An 18,146-nucleotide genomic window follows, 5' to 3' on the forward strand; every position below is an offset into this window, starting at 1 on the left:
AAAATTATGTGTGGAATTTTATTACCTTCTCAACCGCTAACCGATCGAAATATTGATAGCTGTTTAACAAAAACTACAAGTATAAGCTTTATCAAATTGTCGTATAGTTAAAAATCTAATTAAAATTTAGTTAATTTTAAAATTTAAAAGCAAGGGCGACAGCTGGTTTGTGGTTAGGCTAATAGCCCACAAAGCTGCGAAGAAAAAATGACTATTTGTTTAGTTGCTCATTGACGTCACTCCTTGAATGAAAGAATAGATTTATAGTTTTAAAACACATTTTAATAAGGTTTATTCTTGAGCAAATAAACTACTGCTACAAGTAAACAATTATTTTGTTAATAGGTTAAATAAACTTAAAAAAAATTTGTTAACCTAGATCGGTTAAAGACGACCCGCTTTCCAATTTTAATTTAACAACTGGATAATAAATGGCGGACAAAAGCGTTTTCTAAAGTCCAACTGGTTGGTTTGGTACTAGTCGTGGACACTAAATCGATACATCTATTTCAGTGGCTGACTGGAAAATCTTGTGACTTGCTTAAGCTGCAAATCTTACATGCTAATCTTTCGTAGCACATTATTCATACTAAAAGCTAAAACAACATGATTAAAGCAATTTTAGTTTTCAACAACCATGGCAAATCAAGGGTTCACAAGTTCTATCAACACTATGTAAGTTTGTCAATATTTGATGTTTATTAGATAAATAACAAACATTATTCTTATGTGCTTGACATTTGGTTTGGCTTTAAAAGGTACCTTTTTTACTTGACTAAAGTTTTATAAGTTTTTTACTTGGCTTTTTTGATGATTTTTTTTGTTAAAATGTTTGACTGAAGGTATAGTCAGCATTAAGGTTGGGGTTAGTCAAGTATGATTATTTAGCCTCCAACTTTTATTTCTTCCTTGCAATTTCAACGTGGGAAATCGTTTTGTTACTGTTAAAACAAAAGAGGTAGGATTCTAGACTAGCGCCAAAATTTGGTACTACAGCCCAGCTTTGCAACTTATATTGTTTCCAGGGAGAGGTGTCCATGCTGCTATAAACTGTTTGTCTGTAAATATAAACTGCTTAATTTTTGCGACTGTAAAGCGCGCTTGAACACATTTTTCGTGGCTGAAGAAATTTCACAGCAGTTTGTCATGAAATGCACTATTAAGAATGTAACTGCACAGGCCAGTCTGGAAAGTATGGCAGATCTCGTGGGTGCACAGCCAAAAAAAAACGGGTGACTGGGTGCAAAAAAAGGTAAAAATAGTGCACTTTCAAATTTCTGGGTGCACTTTATGATTTTCAGATGCACTCTGTATTACACTGTAAACGAATGCCGACACGATAAATAAGGGTTCATGAGCGTTTTACATATTTGGGGTTCAGTTCAGATTTTTTTGGGGGGTGCACTTTTGAAAGGTTAAAAATAACTCGCGGATGCACTTGCCACACTTTCCACAGTGGTACACAGGTCAAACTTTTCATTTACGGCCACTGAAAACATTATTTGTTTCGCACCAGCACCACAATATACCCGTAACTTATATCGTAGCTCAATATTTATGAAATGTCAAAAAGATTGATTTTAAAATGTAAGATATACCACATTAACAAATAACATTGACAGACTGAGGAAGTACAACAGCAAATCATTCGTGAAACGTTTCATTTAGTCTCCCGCCGTGATGATAATGTTTGCAGTTTTCTTGAAGGTGGAACGTGAGTATTTTATTGTATATTTCCAAAATTTTAAATTAACCGTATGTCTGAGTGAGTGTTTATATTATAGTACTGCTATTTTTAGTTTGATTATTATGCTCCTTGTATTTTTATTGCAAAAGCAGAACTGCTAATTTATTACTTTTGATAAAAGTGTAATGAACTGAATAATGAATACATGATCTTTCAGTTGGCTTTACTCTTTATATTCTGGGTTGTTTTGAATTAGTCTCGAAGCTTTTCTATTTTCAAACAGGTTAATTGGTGGCTCAGACTACAAGCTGATATACAGACATTATGCCACACTCTATTTTGTATTTTGTGTTGATTCTTCAGAAAGTGAATTGGGTATTCTTGACTTGATTCAGGTAGCCTAATTTTTATGCACACCAACTTATTTTATACATGTTTTTTGTTTACCAAAATTAAGAAAGATAAACCTGTCCTCAACGTTTTATTTGTTTTCAGACATTGCCAATATTTTTTTTTAAGTTACAGTTTAAACTCGGTACTATTTGTAGCTTAACAATACCCATATAAATCTGGAAATCGCCCCTTACAACCACTAAAAACATTATTTTTAGCCAAAATGATTTTGTTCTTGTTTTAGTGTTGTTTTATTTTTAGGTTTTTGTTGAAAGTCTCGATAGATGCTTTGAGAATGTTTGTGAATTGGATCTCATCTTCCATGTAGACAAGGTATTCCGTCAAAAAATTATCTTTATAGTTAGCATTTGATTGCTATTCCGAAGCAAGCTGTATAGTCACATATATAATAGCATCTAATCAAATATGTTATCTTTTTTTGACAAGTTTATAATTGACATATATTGATTAACCCAGTTTTAGTTTGAAATTTATTGAAACTATTTGATATAATATCATCAGGTGCATCATATCCTGTCAGAAATTGTTATGGGTGGAATGGTTTTGGAAACAAACATGAATGAAATCGTTTCCAAGTTCATGGAACAAGACAAGCTTGAAAAATCAGAGGTACCATGCATGTGCTTTGTGATCATATAAATATCTATTTACATTTTTATAAACGATTTTTCCATCTGGTATTTACATGTTTGGAAAGTAAAGTGTTTTTTGTATTTGATTTAAAAGAGTTCAAAACTTTTTCCAGTGCTTACTTACAATAGTTTTTTATGCAACTGCCTTGTTTAATAGTTTCAGGTGAAATATTTGCTTATAATATAGGCAATTAAAATCGGAAACTAAAAAGTTGTATATTATCCAACTGTACCTAATTGTTATACATTGACCCAAAAAGACCTATTTTTTTAGTATTCAACTATTAATGTATAGGTCAGTCTATAGTCCGGTTATGCAAAGCAAATTTTGGTATGAATTCTAGAAAACAACACCACGATATTTACGAGGTATCACCATAAGTATAACGCATGCTATGGGTGGAAGAACGAAAAATGTGCCTATCTTTTTATAATTTTACTTTAAGGATTTGGCATTCATGATCTTAATGGTGTTTTCGCTTTGTTAAAAATCCTGCACAACATTTGTATGCAGTTTTTAACTTCTAGGTAACGTGCGTTGGTTTCAAGTTTAATTGCAAAATCCAACATAACGAGCATTAAGAAAACGGTTTTGAAAATGAATCCTTTAATTTCACGAGATCATGTGATCATGTTGTTTTTTGCGATTAAATCGTTCACAAGAAAGCGATTGTGGCAATGCACAACGCACCATTACAACTCGCGCAGTGTAACTTGCAGCGTATACTTGATGAAATATGTTCGGTTTCATTTTTATAGGCCGGGCTTTCCGCTGCTCCTGCTAAGGCCGCTGCTGCACTGAAGAGCATCGATTTGCCGAGCCTTCCAAAAGACCTGAAATTGCCAGACATGCCAAAGTTGCCCTCGTTTAGGTGATGAAGACCGCAGGTGTACGGTAACGCTGGTTTAAAGTTTACACACACAAGTTGATGCGTCTAATTTTTTAGTTCTTTGAGCTTTGAACTAGCTACTCGACGCTCAATGCAGCGTGGCGTGTTAGTAGCAAAGATTTCGCAAAATCTATGTGGTTAATGTCTGGTGTGTTGTTACTGTTGTGAGTAAATGGTATACTCTTTCGATATTTGTTTCATGTGATTTTTTTCTTTCAATATATATGTATCTTATCGTGTTCTGCACATGTTTCAGTTGGTAATGGAAAAAGCTAGGTTCAAAACAAATAATACACAAACACAAGATAATAATATACATCATTCTGGCATTTAACGCAAATATTTCACGCCTGGACTGGAATAATCTTAATCATGAAGCTGTCACAGCATATCTGACCATTTTTTTGCTCACAATTGGCAGTTGCGTACTTTGAGCAAACATTGTTACTTAACTTGTAAATTCAAAGTACCTATTAGTGCTAGATCTGTTGGAACAGTAGTAGTGCAATGTGCAATTTTTCTGAAATATAATACTATTGTAATATTATTTGCTTGTTTTTCGACAGCAGTCTTAAATGAGCCTCAGTTTAGTCTCGAACGAAGTGTAGTTGCCTTCTTTCGGTATCCTGCTAACCTAATCTAGGCTTTAAGCAGTACTGCGGATTTAGACTTAGTCGGTTTCTTTTGGACTCGATCTGTTTGTTTTGCTGGAGTCGGACTCGGGACTCGAGTTAGACCTTGTAAGAATACCAGGGTCCCGAGTCCGACGTGCGCTTGAGCAGTACCAAATTTAACACTTATAGGGCTGAAAACTGTGAGACGTATAGATAAAATAGCATATTGGTGTAATAATTCACCAACCACTTATTGTGGATGAATAAATATATGACACCCCCATGAGTGGATTGCCGAATACCCACCCTTATTTAATTTCGTAGGTGAAAATTAGACTGTAAGTCTAATAGGTGAAATATAGACTGTAAGTTTGAAGCTGACTCTGGATGGAACTGCAGATTAACATCAAGGACCCTTTCCGGTAACGTGCATCGCTCTATCTTGCATTGTGACCTGATTCAAATCTTCGGAAAATTGCAATGCATAAGTGGATGTAAAAATGCTTATCAATGTCCTGGAAATTAGTAAAGGTTAAGTTGTTAAAGTGGTAATTGTATAAGTAGAGGTGCTCTTTTTCATCATCAACGATATCACATAGCAGTGTCGTGTTAAAAGCTGAGTTCGAGTTCGTGTCGTAGGCAAATATGTAAGTCTATAAAAAATGTTAAGTATACGGGCATAAAACGAATTGTGTGATTTAATTAGTTAATCGCATAGGATCGTCCCGGTATGGCCGGAGGTTGTCAGTTCGAACCTCAACGCAAGTTATAAAGTTGTCATCAATGATCGACACTCGGATCGTCTTATTTTGATATATTAGATATTTAACTGGTTTTCAACCATTTTATCAGATTTGGCGCAGCAAATAAAAGTAAAAAAAGCCATATTTACCATTGCAAAACAATTCAATCCAATAAAATTTGACCACCACCCTAGCTACAGAGCAATAGCAAAATAAATACCATAACATCATTATATAGTGACTATTTAAGTCTAGTATGCTTAGCTGCATGTCTATTTAAAAGACGAATATGGTAATAATTAATATGACCACAAAACATTTCGAATGAGCAGCAGTTCATAACCTTTGATAGCTTACCCCCAAAAGTATTAGTAAGATTTTGGCGCTCCTTCTACAACTTTTGTGAATTGGTTTAGCCTAATGTATGGCACTATTATTAAAATTGAAACAACGCAATTAACTTCGCACATAAAGGAACATCATCATTTCATTTATTGTAGCCTAATACACAAATACACAAGAGAGAACCACTGCTTTACAGTCCAGTTGTGTTTTATACTTGTGGTTCTGTTTGTCAATTGTACGCAAACATATAAAAGGGCGTATCTTTATGGAATCCAAAACCATTGGTAGCAGGTTCCTGCTTGCCAATCACTCTTCCGCTGACGCGTATATTAACAATAAAACTATCAGTTTAGAAACTCGAGTAAAACCAGGATCACACATTTTATTATTACTTTGCTAATTTATTTACTTTACTGATAGGAACTGGCGATACCAGTATAGGCAAGTTATATATTCCTTTAAAAAATGTCTGATCCTGGTTTTAGGCTACTCGGTTTTAAAACTTTGAGTTTTATTGTTTGTAGCACGCGGTTCTGGTTTCATAATAACTTTCAATACCAGAATTCCTTCAGCCCTTGCTTCCTGTGCAGCAGCTACTGCGTCCACAGCGTCGTCCGGGTTTTGATCGGTTGCAATTGAAATTAGCTTCGGTACCCGGGAATCTCTAGCCCCCGCCTCTTTGGTGAACATGTGCGCAGAAGAAGGTAATGTGTAAAAAAATAGCGTCTAAGTGCTTGCAATAAAAAATAATTTCTTTAGTACCGGTGTTGTAAAAACGATGTCATTCGTTATGAGAAATGCAAGTTTATAATGGATTGCCACTGATAACTGGCAATTGCTGGGTAAAATGCAAAATTGCCGTAGGCCCTACTATAATTACGGGGAATCATATAGTCAACAATGTAAACCTAATTCGAAATTGGTTTGTTTATACTAAAAAATGTTCTTCTGGTATATATTTGCTCAGCTAACGTATCGTCTAACTATTCAAAAAGCCTTCATCAGGGAATGACACACATGGCCAACAAGACGCAAATGAAGACTTTCTGAATAGTTAGCCGAAACGTTGGACAAACAAATATATACCAGAAGAACTTATCTTTAGTATACTATGACTGGTAGCAACAGCATATTTACGGGTTTGTTTATGTTAATCAAAATTAATTTCATCTGGATAGTATTACTTTTGCACCAGAACAGTGTTGCTAACATTTACTGTTAAGATACAAAAGCACTTAGTTAAACACTGGTTGCGATACCTTCGTTAACAGGATTCATTCTCGCTTCTGCAAATTCAATGAGTTTTTTGAAGTCGAAATTTGAGTCAGCAAAGTTAATAATAGTGTCGAGCTGAGGTTGATCGCTGAAGTACGGCTTCTTGTACGCCGTCCCAAGCGAGTATTTCAAAACTGAAAATTGTATATATAAACATAAGTGAAATACAAAAGCAAATAATTAAAGTTTGATATGAAAGCAACCGTTCAGGTAGTATAATATTAAGTTAACTAGTAATAACTTACAACTGGAATGACTTGATTAAACTTAAGCTCTGCTCTCGCTTTCCGATTAGTAGTGGAAAAGGTTCACCGAATCGAATAAAACATGCGGAGGAAAAGGTCCTGAATGACGGTTACACTTTCAGAAAATGGTTTTTCGCAGTAGCCAATGTTAATATTAACATTTAAGTACTTATGTATTTAGATTCTGTTTAGACTTGGACTATATTTGATCGTTTATGTTTCACTATTTTTCAGTGTTGTTATGACTTAGATCAGAAATGACTCGACTTAATTAGGTGCACTTAAGTCACTGTTTTTAAATGACTTTATAGTGTTCCTTTGCCTAGTTCTGTGTCAAAGACTAGACATAACACAAGGTGGTTTACTTAATTGCTTTCGCTATTGATACGTGATACATAATCATACTGGGTGTGGTCAATACAGTCACGTGATACACTGTTTACATAGAAATCAAGTAATACTGTATAGTTTGTAAACACTACATTCCTCCCTAAGTTATAGATGTTAAATTGCAAGGTTGTTTAACATAATACACAATGGCAATTCACTTTAGGGTAACACAATGGCATTGTTCAGTACGTACAGATACTAAGAGGTAATTTAATAAAATTGGCAGGATAACACAGTTTGTTTGGCATTAGTACACTGGCTTCTTATAAAAGTAGAAAAGAATGTTTGAAGTAGGAAATGTGAAGAATAGCACTCTACAGCATAGGTAATGAAATACTGCAATATACAAGCATATGAAATACGAACTGTACAACTCAAATAAAAGTACCATCTCTCAGATATTGAGGGGGTCTACGATTGCGAGTAGGATAACGACAAACAGGGTCATTTCCAATACAATCATTTGCACCGTTCTCTTCACATTGTGTTGTGTTATCATGGTCATATGGAAAATACAGGTGATCATCATCTGTGTGTACATCATGTTGTGATGTTTTGTTTATTTTCTTAAAGAATGATGAATTTCTTGTTACAGTTTTGTGTGTGTTTTGTACTGTGACCATTGTGCCTTTAATGTGTGTGATTTTAAATGGTTGTGGATTATATGGAAGCATTAATTTGCCTTCCTTTTTTTCTTTTAACAACACTGTATCACCAATTTGAAAATGTGATTCTTTTGCATGCGCTTTGCTGTCAGCATATTTCTTCATTTTTGATTTTGCATGCTTATCTGTGAGGCGAAGCTGGGAATCTTCTTTCATCTCATCGATTTGTGGAAATGTGATTTTGATTTTTCTTCCAAATAGTAGTTCAGCAGGGCTCACTTGTGTAGTAGAATGTGGTGTTGCTCTGTAATTTCTTAGAAATTGATGTAATCTACTTTTCCATGAGGTAGTTTCAGCATTCATGATTCTCACTGCTTTATTGAGGGTTTTAATGAATCTTTCTGCTTCAGCATTTGCCTTCGGCCAATGCGGAGTAATTTTACGATGATGAAATCCAAGTTGTTTTGCAAATTTCTTGAATTCACTACCGTTGAATGGAGGACCATTATCTGTTTTCAGGATGTCTGGTATTCCAAAGCATGAAAAGGTTTTTTCCAATACTGGAATTACTGTTGTTGCTTTTGTTGATTTGATAATTTCAACAATTGGGTATCTTGAGTAGTCATCTATTAGTACAAATAGATATTCTCCGGTGGGAAATGGACCGCAGAAATCTAAGCTGAGTTCTTTCCATGGACTTTTCGGTAATTCAGACATTTGCAGTGGTTCATAATTATTGGTTACTGTAGCAGCTTGGCAGTAAATACAATCTTTTATTGCTGCTTCCACTGTTTTGTCAATTCCAGGAAACCAAATATGTTCTCTGAGCAGTTTCTTGGTTTTTACAATTCCTTGATGTCCTTCATGGGCTAATGTTATTACCCTTTTCTGTAGTTCTTTAGGAATAATAATTTTTGAGCCTTTTAACAGTAAATTATCTTCTGTTACTGACAATTCATTTCTAATGAGCCAGAAAGGTTTCAGGTTGGGAAAATCTAGATTTGTTTTCCACTTGTTGTTTTTTGTTAAATAAATTACTTTTTGAAGTAATTCATCATTTTGTGAGGATTTTTGAATTTCAGCTTTTGTTAATGCTGTTGGTATAGCTGATGTTGCAATAAAATTTATATATTTCTCAGTGTCATTTGTTTCTTCAACTGGATGATGCATAATCGGATGTCTCGACATGTAATCCGCTGGATTGTCTTTGCCAGGACGGTATACAACTCTAAAATTGTATGCTTGCAATCTTAGGTTCCATCGTTCAATTCTCGCTGGAGGTTTTGATGCTGGGTTTTTGAAAATAAGCTCCAATGGCTTATGATCGGTTACAAGCGTAAATGGTTTTTGTATTCCATATAGGTATAAGTGAAAATGTTCACATCCCCAGACAATTGCTAATGCTTCACGTTCTGTTTGTGAATATCTCTGTTCAACTGGTGTAAGCACTTTGCTTGCATAAGCAATAATATGTAGATTTTTGTTTGCATCTCTTTGGGTAAGAACAGCTCCTAATCCAACTGGGCTTGCATCCACTATCAGTTCAGTGTCTTTTTTCTGATCAAAATAGCGTATAACAGATTTGTTTGTCAAACTATCTTTGAGTTTCTGTAATGCTTGTTCATGTTTTGTACTCCATTTCCATGTAGAACTTTTATGAGTTAGTTCTCTTAATGGTTGTGTAATGGTAGCATAATCTTTGATCAGTCTTGAGCAATAATTTGCTAATCCAAGTAAGCTTCTTACTTCTTGTACTGACTTGGGAGTTTCAGCATCTTTAATTGCTTTGATTTTCTTTTCTTGAGCATAGATTCCTGTTTTGCTCACAACAAATCCAAAGAATTCAAGTTTAGACTTGTTAAACTCACACTTTTTCTTGTTTAGTGTGAGATTTTTCTCTCTCAACATATCAAGTACGGCAGTGAGACTCTTATCATGTTCAGCTTTTGTTTTACCAAATATAATAATGTCGTCGCTTACATTTAATGCGCCTGGTATGCCTTCTATCAGCTGTTGTATGATTTTCTGAAATAATTCAGCAGCTGAGCAAACTCCAAAATTTAGGCGTTTGTATCTATAAAGGCCATCATGTGTAGAAAAAGTTGTGATATACCTACTGTTTTCATCCAATTCAATTTGATGATATCCTTTGTTTAGATCCAACTTGGAGAATACTGTAGCTCCGTTTAAACTGTGAATCATATCATCAAGTGTCGGACAGATGTGTCTTTCTCTGTGTATAGCTCTATTGGCTTGTCTCATGTCAACACAAATGCGAACTTCTTCTGGACTGTTTGGTTTTGGTGGGGTTACTATTGGAGAAATCCATGGAGTAGGACCTTTAATCTTTTCAATAATGTCATGCTTTTCAAGATATTCTAATTCTTTCTTTACTTTGTCTCTGACATGAAAAGGTATTCTCCTGTGAGGCTGTGCGACTGGTTGCACTGATTTGTCAATGTGCAGCTTTGCTTTATATCCTTTTAGTCTGCCAATTCCATCAAATCGGTCAGCGTATGTTTCAAGGATATTTTCGTCAGCAGCCTTTACTATGGTGTTTGCAATTTCTAGCAAGTGTAGCTTTTTTGATGTTTTGTAACTCAGCAAACAGCCATGTCCACCTTTTACCACAAATAATCTTGTTTTGATTTTGTATGCTGGTGTTTTTACTTCAGCAAATATCTTTCCCATTATCGGCAATGGTTTATTTGATCCATAGGCATGTATAACTGTTGTTTACGGAAGCACCAGAATCAACTACGAAAGGAATTTCTTGATCATTCACTTTCAGAGTCATGTGAGGCGTTTTATGATTTATGCTTTTCACCGTGCACATGGATACACATTGTGATTCTTCATCACTGTACTCTGAACCAGAGGTGTTTTCTGTATTTCTTACATGGTTCTTTTTGTTCGATAAACAGCATTGCGGAAAATGATTATACTTTCCACACTTAAAACATTTTTTTCCAAATGCTGGACAAGACTTTCGTCCATGTTCATGTGGATATTTTCCTGCACAAAAGTAGCATCTTTTGTATCTTGAGTCTTCTATCTTGGCTGTTTTCCTCTCTTTTGGATATCTTTTCTGCTTGACTCGGAAAACTTTTTCTTCGTTTGTTGGTTCCGACTTTACTCGATTGGCAATGTTTGATGCTTGAGCTTCAGATGACTCCATAGCAAATGCTATATCAAGCAATTGTGATAGATTGATATCCTTTTTCTCAAGTGCTCGTATTCTCAACTTATTGTTTTTGCACTTGCTGATGATCTGACTTTTAATTTCTTTGTCACGATCTGTAAAATCGCAATCAACAGAAAGTTGTCGAAGACGTGAATAAAATTGATTTATGTTTTCATCATCTTCTTGTTTAGTTTCACGAAACTTGAATATCTCATAGTCTACGTGTTTCTTTGGTATAAAGTACTTGTTAAGAGCTTGCAGAGCTTCGTCATACTGTTCACTGTCACCATTGTCAGGTAAAGTTTCAAAAATGTCAAATACTTCTGCTCCTGCATAATGTAGCAAACAAGCTCGTTTCTTCTTGTTACTTGTGATTTCTCTTACCACAAATAGATTTTCAAGGCGTTTCACCCATTTCGTCCAACGTGTACCAACTGTTGAATAATCAGTGACGTCAAACGGAGGCAAACTGTCAGACAGTAACTGTGCAGCCATTTTGTTTGGTTCTGCTTTCGTCTGTCTCTTCCTCAACTTTCGGGTGTTTATTTTATTTTTTTTAAATCCTCGTCGCCAGTTATAGTGTTCCTTTGCCTAGTTCTGTGTCAAAGACTAGACATAACACAAGGTGGTTTACTTAATTGCTTTCGCTATTGACTTGACTTAAGTCTTTTTAACAAAATTACCTTACTTTACTTAAGTCTTTTAGGCGAATTACTTGACTTTTTTGGACAAATGACTTGGGTTGAAATTAAGTGTTTTCGTTAAGGATTTTTTATTATAAATTTGAGTTATTTATCTTCCACATTAGGTTTTCCACATAAAACAAATTGCTTGATATATGTTGCGTTTTTGTTATTTTTTATTTGCGTTACTTCTCCTATTTGTACAAGTTTAGCAATTTTATTAGTTTGACGTTTACGTTTTATAACAAGACTTGACTTGAAATTAACTTGCTTTACTTGAATTGCTTACTTGAATATTTAAAATTACTTGACTTCGAATTACGTTCATTCAAAAATGACTTTACTCGAACTTTTCTTAAGGTCATTTCAAAATGACTTATTTACATCACTGCTACTTTTACAACAAATGTACTTATATTTTTGTCCAAAAAGCACTCACGAGCACAGCAAGGACGTTCTATTGACCAAGTCGAGTTGCGGTGCAGACGTTTGTGTCGCGACCCTTCGGGTAGAGCGAGTAATCTGAAGTAGTGCACTCGTACTGGCAGATTTGGTTCTGTTCCGTGCCTCCATAGCAAGTCATGTTTCCAAGGAAAAATAAATCTTGTTCCTGGGCTGGGCATTCGTTGGCTGAAAGTATAACTTTTGATATTGGTTTAGAAACAACTAAAATTCTATATTCGCGATTAGTGAAGAAAAAGCTGTTCACGAGTGCATCTTTTACTGCAATTAGTCCTACTTTTTTGTGCCTTTCACTTGCATTCAGCATGTAACGTCATTTTATTTATCTTTTCGTGTTATGGTTAAGTTTGGGTGAGTTGGAACAGTTTCTAAGGGAAGGATAGGAGCCTATTTCCAATTTATAAGGATATACCAGTTATTTGATTAGTTTTTCGTTTGTTTGTTTGTTTTATGTATCTGTAAGATTGTTGGATATGAACTGAGCCGGAAATAGAATATGATTTCTTCATAACTATAAAATAGTATTTAAGCGAGGTCAATGATGCTTGGTTTATTTTATTCCTATTTCATTCATTTAATAGTATTTCTATTTGTCTCTAATTTAATCAACTTTGACAAACCTGCTGGTAATGGTATTCCTCCGTTACACAAAATCAGTATCGCAAGAACAGTTACATGAAGAGCTAGTTTGGTCATCGTTGCATTTTGATGAACTTTCGAAACTGTGATCGTTCTGCCAGCACGTTATCTTGTTACTTTTATTTCGCGAACACCACCTGACTGTTTTATCAGTTGCAAAAAAAATGACTATAGCTAAACTCAGTTTTCGTACCAAACGTTACTTTACAATTTATGTAAATACCTGCATCTCAATGTTTTGGCACTCATTGGCATCCATACATTGTTTTTCAATAGATAAAACCTCGTTCCCCCTCTTAATTGTGGTTTCACAAGATTAGTTAAAAAATATTTTTCAAGTAACATAAAAAAAGCGTTTTATTTAAAATATTAAAAAAAAAGCGTTTTTAAATTAAAAAAGCGTTTTACTTTTAATTTCTGAAAAAAAATGTTTTTAACTAATAGTTTAGGTCTTATTTATCCTAGATAAGTCAACCTTACTTGAGTTTGCTGACATTCTGTCACGTGACCCCGTACGTCACAACTTTCGAAGCTTGTTCCGTTGCAAGTCATGCATTTTAATGCTGAAACTAGCAAGTGTTAGTTATGGTATTTTTCACGTTATTCTTAACGCAGTTATTCGGTCCCGACTCGTACCTTACTCTGTGCGAGATTTTATTAATCGTATTTTGTTTATTTATTTTTAATTTTGTTTTAATAATTAAGAGTAAAGTAATTTGGGTTTTCAGAGATAAATGTGTTTGTAAAGGCGACTTACCTGGTCACAACTTACTATTTAGCCGTTTTTACATTAAATATCTTACCTTTAGCATATGAAGCTGCAATCAGTAAAAATAAGCACAAACGTAATACACACATTTGCATGTCAGTAATTATAAGCTGTGCAGTCGTTCAGTATAATGGAACTACTTGTATTTTCAATAAATTAGCTCTGTTGCTACTGCTCAGCTTAATCCTAATTGTAAACCTGGGCGAGTGGGCGTAAATCACATTTTTCTGGTGGTGATATCCGTAAATGACAAACAACTTAATCTATTTTGAGGCTTATTGCTATCTGACTTTTGAACGATATAAGTCGCGACTTTGAAACATCGTTCTCGATAATGAGCAACAATTTAACTAAAAAATAACACAAAGACAATATACATCAAGTCATTTGTCGAAAAGACTTAAGTCAAAACAAGTCATTTGAAAACAGTGACTTAAGTGCACTTAAGTCAAGTCAAATGACTTTAGTTATTACAACTCTAATAATTCGATGTTCCGCCAAAAGTTACACATTGTATATGTTATTTGTTGAAGTTGATAAGCAATGATTGTCAACACATTTATCCGGATTTTAGCATTTACTTACACAATTGAATGCGACGTTTTCATCCAAAACCACAATTGACCCTGACACCAATCATGATTGCATTTCTGGCTACTATTTTACACTTACCTACCTTATTGAAAATAATGGGAACTACGCCAAAAACGCGTTAAAAAACGAACTATCACCCAATTAAACAACGCAAACTGCAACATACATTTTTTGTTTTATTATTGTATTCACGGTTGGAGGTACGACGCAAACTCAAAACGGTGGTTAAATCAAATCAGTAAAGAAGTTATTAAGTTACAAGTAGCGATTTGCTAAACAAACTTTAACTTAATAGTTAAAAATCGCTCTTCTGGTATGTCTATAACCAACGTTTCGGCATGAGATATCAGTTGAACTCATCAGGGTTAATAAACTTTAACTTAGTTTAAATTGGCTTCGTAGGCCACACGAAGGTGCTTTGATTACAAATAAGGCTGCTGTCGATTTTAGTTGTGATCGTGAAGAACGTGATCGCACGGATTCGAACAGAAATGCTTCGCCACGTCTTCGAAGTGAACATCTTCAAGGTTATTGTAGTGGTCGTCGAAAATGTAGAGGTGCCCTTTTTCGTCACCAACCATGTTAATTAACACTTCCTTATTGAAAGTTGTGGCGTTGGCACCGAACGCATAGACATAAACCTGCGATACAAATCGCAATTTTTTTTCGGATTCTCTTTTCGGGGTCAGCGGATGAAGCCTATAATATGTCGTAAATTTTGCCAAAGTGCGCAAGCGGAGGCCATTATCTGAAAGATTTAACACATAGCAGAGCCTTGTGGCCTAACCTGGCGGTGAACCGTTTTAAATCAGGTGGTCAGCGAATGAAGTCTGTAATGTGTCGTAAATTTTGCCAAAGTGCGCAAGCGGAGGCCATTATCTGAAAGATTTAACACATTAAAACATAGCAGAACTCTGTGCATATTCTGACGGTGACTTAATGGAAATGTTTCGCATAATATCATATTAACATAACAGATCTCGTCTGCATGTAGGTTTCATATGTTAGCACTGAGACATGGGTGTGTATAATATCATGGGGTGTCGGCATCCGTTTTTTACTGTGGACCGCTTTTAAACTAACATTTTAACGCGGACCAGACTTCAAAAAAGAATTCATGTTCAGTGATGGAAATTCATTACCTTTGATTCAAGTAGAACATGTGAGCTTATTTTGCTGCAAATAGTTATAAAATTACATAATAAGACAACATACAGTTACGTTATAGAAAAACCTAAATAATGACAATATTATAAGAACGAACGGAACGCCGATACCTATATACCTTTGGCCACTGATTAAAGTATTTAAATATTTCACTATTTTCACACTTACAAAAATTCCACGTGCCCTGGCTTCACGGGCGGCAGCCACCGCGTCCAAGGGGTCGTCCGGATTTTCATCAGTCACAACTGAGAGCATTTTTGGGACCCTTGAGTCTCTGGCCCCGGCCTTGGCTGTGAAGGTGTTGTTTAGGGCGTAACGAATGGCTGCTCCGAAGTTAACAGTACCTTAAGACAGTCCTCGGAAATATAAATTCTTCGAACTTAACTAATACATTATTTCGGACTTGCTTTTACAGAGGTTCTGAAAATGCTATACATTTGTTTTTTGATTGTCCACTTTTAACCACCGAAATGCCCGTTTGATTCGCGCAATTTATTCTCTTGTGGTCGAAAATTCTGAAATGCTACCATCTCAGGTGTCTTCTTTGTCTCTTGCTATACTCTGTTGAATTACATATATACATCCCAATTTAAGTTTATCGAAATATCTCAAGTTGTTTAACGCTGTGTATCACTTTTTGTTAACTTCTCGTAGATTTAGATGTAAATTACTTCCAGTGTACATTATTGAGTTAATACTTGTCGTTCCTTAAAACTGTTTGATCCTCGTTGTTAATGGTGTCACGACAAAGGTTTTCTTCAGACGTAAGACTGTCACCTGATTGTTTTTTTAAATCAATAATTAAAAACAATGAATAAAAAACGGAGTATTTTGCGTTACTTTAAGACCAATGAGTAGTTAGATTTTGTTTGAAACAACTATATAAAAAGCTGAAAAAAAAGCATGGCACAATTGGGAGCCACTGGTCGTAGTTTAGGATCGCTAAATTAGAACAGTTTTCTATTCGGTATGGCTAATACATTTCATAAAATTTGCATCGAAACTCTGTTCAGTTTTGTTTTTTTAATTGGAAAGGTGTATAAATACCTAAAAAAGCTAGATTTACTTCTGGAGCAGGTTATATAGCTATTAAGAAAATATATAGAAACTGGCCCATATAACAGTTTATCGCACCTCCATTGACAGGGTTCATTCTCTCTTCCGCCAACTTGGTAAGTTTATCTGGGTCGTAGTTTGAGTCGACGAAGTTAATAAGAGTGCCAAGTTGTGGTTTATCGCTGAAGTACATCACAGCCTCTTGCGCGCCGTCCCATGCAAAGTTTTGAAAACTGCAAGTTTTAATATGAATCGTGCTTATTATAACAAAATCAAAGTCGTTGATTGTTGCTCTTTATATTTTGTTAAGTTAGGTCCTGAACTAGCACCTGGGCGACCTGTAGAAACGCAAAAAGTTATAATATCACAATAAATCCATACAGTGGCTTGAAAACGTTGGACGAGTTATGAGAAAGGGCTTTATCGGATTTGTTGAAAATCCCACTGAAATCTAGAAAATTGTTGTATTAGTTTTAATTCTAACTACTTGTTTTAACGCTGATTGACTGCCCATAGCATAAAGAAGACCTGCACAGCGTACGGCCCAATGCCGCCAGCGAATTTCTAAGTTTGCTTGTTGCTGTGTTTGTCCATTTTAAGTTGTGCAAGCCTGTCACATGGTTATCAGAAAATAACAGCCTTTTGTGACCATTTGCAACGGAAGCCAGCCGACAAACAAAAACATTACCAACTTTGAAATAGGTTGTATATATATGATTGCAAAATTTAGGCTTTCAAATCGTCTAAAAACAACCTACACATGTGGGAATGTAACGGGGCTCACTGTTAAACTTTATAACGAAGCGATAAAGTGGTGGGCATAGAGCAGGGTTGGGAAAACTGCGGCTCTCCGGCATGTTTTTGTGGCTCTTTAAGTTGAATCGTAAAATTCAAAAAAATAAAGGTTACCAAGAGTACCGTTTATAAACGTTTCTCTTTTTTATCTTTCTTTATTTAGACCAGCATTTCGTTTATGACGTAACACTAGACATAGAGTCCGAAGAGTTAGTTGACAAAAGACTGATATTAATAAATATTGTGCGTGTTATTTTGCTATTACCGTTATTATTGTGTTGATTATTACCGTTTTGTTATATTACAATTCTGTTATTATTGCGGCTGGCATTTTTATTTGCATTGAAATAATTTTGAGGCTCTTGGTGCTTGTGTTTTCTGCAAATGGCTCTTTCATTGAATACATTTGTCCACCCCTTGCATAGAGAAACGCCAGTGTCGGTTACGTGATTAATAAAACGCAAACGGTCAAGGATTAGAAAAAGTAACTTACCTCGAAAATGACCTTATTAAACTTATAATCTGCTCTCGTCCCATGCTTTCCGATTTGTAATGGAAGAGGGTCATCGAATCGTAGAGTAAATAAGGAGGACATGGACCTGCAAAAATGTTAGTTTATTGTCTTCTTCTTAAGCATTTGCTGCTATTCTTGCCGTATGACTATTTTACTGATATTTGTTACGCCTTTGCTTTTTAGACAATATAGACCAGACATTTTCAGAGATGACGTCATTAATTACCGTCACAATACAAATAGACCACAGAAATTTCAGGCCGAGAAATGTGAAAGTTAAATGAAGTCTAAATACATTTAGTGCCCAACTGTTTTATTTTTAATAAAACTGCTTTCTTAAAAATTTTCTTAAATATAGACTAATACTTTAAATGGGCGTTTATAGGCCCCCTAAAACAAGGTCACGGATCCCAAGGAACCCCTGATATAGACACATTTATTTG

At 35.1% G+C, this 18,146-nt stretch overlaps 1 protein-coding gene across 5 annotated transcripts; it reads left to right on the plus strand.

Moving 5' to 3' along the window:
- The first annotated feature begins 526 nt into the window (after positions 1-526).
- On the plus strand, positions 527-3,864 carry LOC146166674 (AP-3 complex subunit sigma-1-like). 5 transcript variants are annotated; one of them, XM_083390921.1, is made up of 6 exons: positions 527-675; positions 1,623-1,714; positions 1,971-2,082; positions 2,342-2,413; positions 2,603-2,710; positions 3,493-3,864. In XM_083390921.1, exons 1-6 carry the CDS (start codon positions 607-609, stop codon positions 3,607-3,609), a joined length of 570 nt encoding a protein of 189 aa, XP_083247047.1. In that variant the 5' UTR covers positions 527-606; the 3' UTR covers positions 3,610-3,864. The 5 variants fall into 5 exon arrangements, with proteins under 5 accessions (XP_083247047.1, XP_083247049.1, XP_083247048.1 ...); XM_083390923.1 differs by lacking the exon at positions 2,603-2,710; XM_083390922.1 differs by lacking the exon at positions 2,342-2,413.
- The last annotated feature ends 14,282 nt before the right edge of the window (positions 3,865-18,146 follow it).

The sequence above is a fragment of the Ascidiella aspersa genome, chromosome 1 (genome assembly GCF_963924565.1).
Source record: "Ascidiella aspersa chromosome 1, kaAscAspe10.2, whole genome shotgun sequence".
Lineage (NCBI taxonomy): Eukaryota > Metazoa > Chordata > Ascidiacea > Phlebobranchia > Ascidiidae > Ascidiella > Ascidiella aspersa.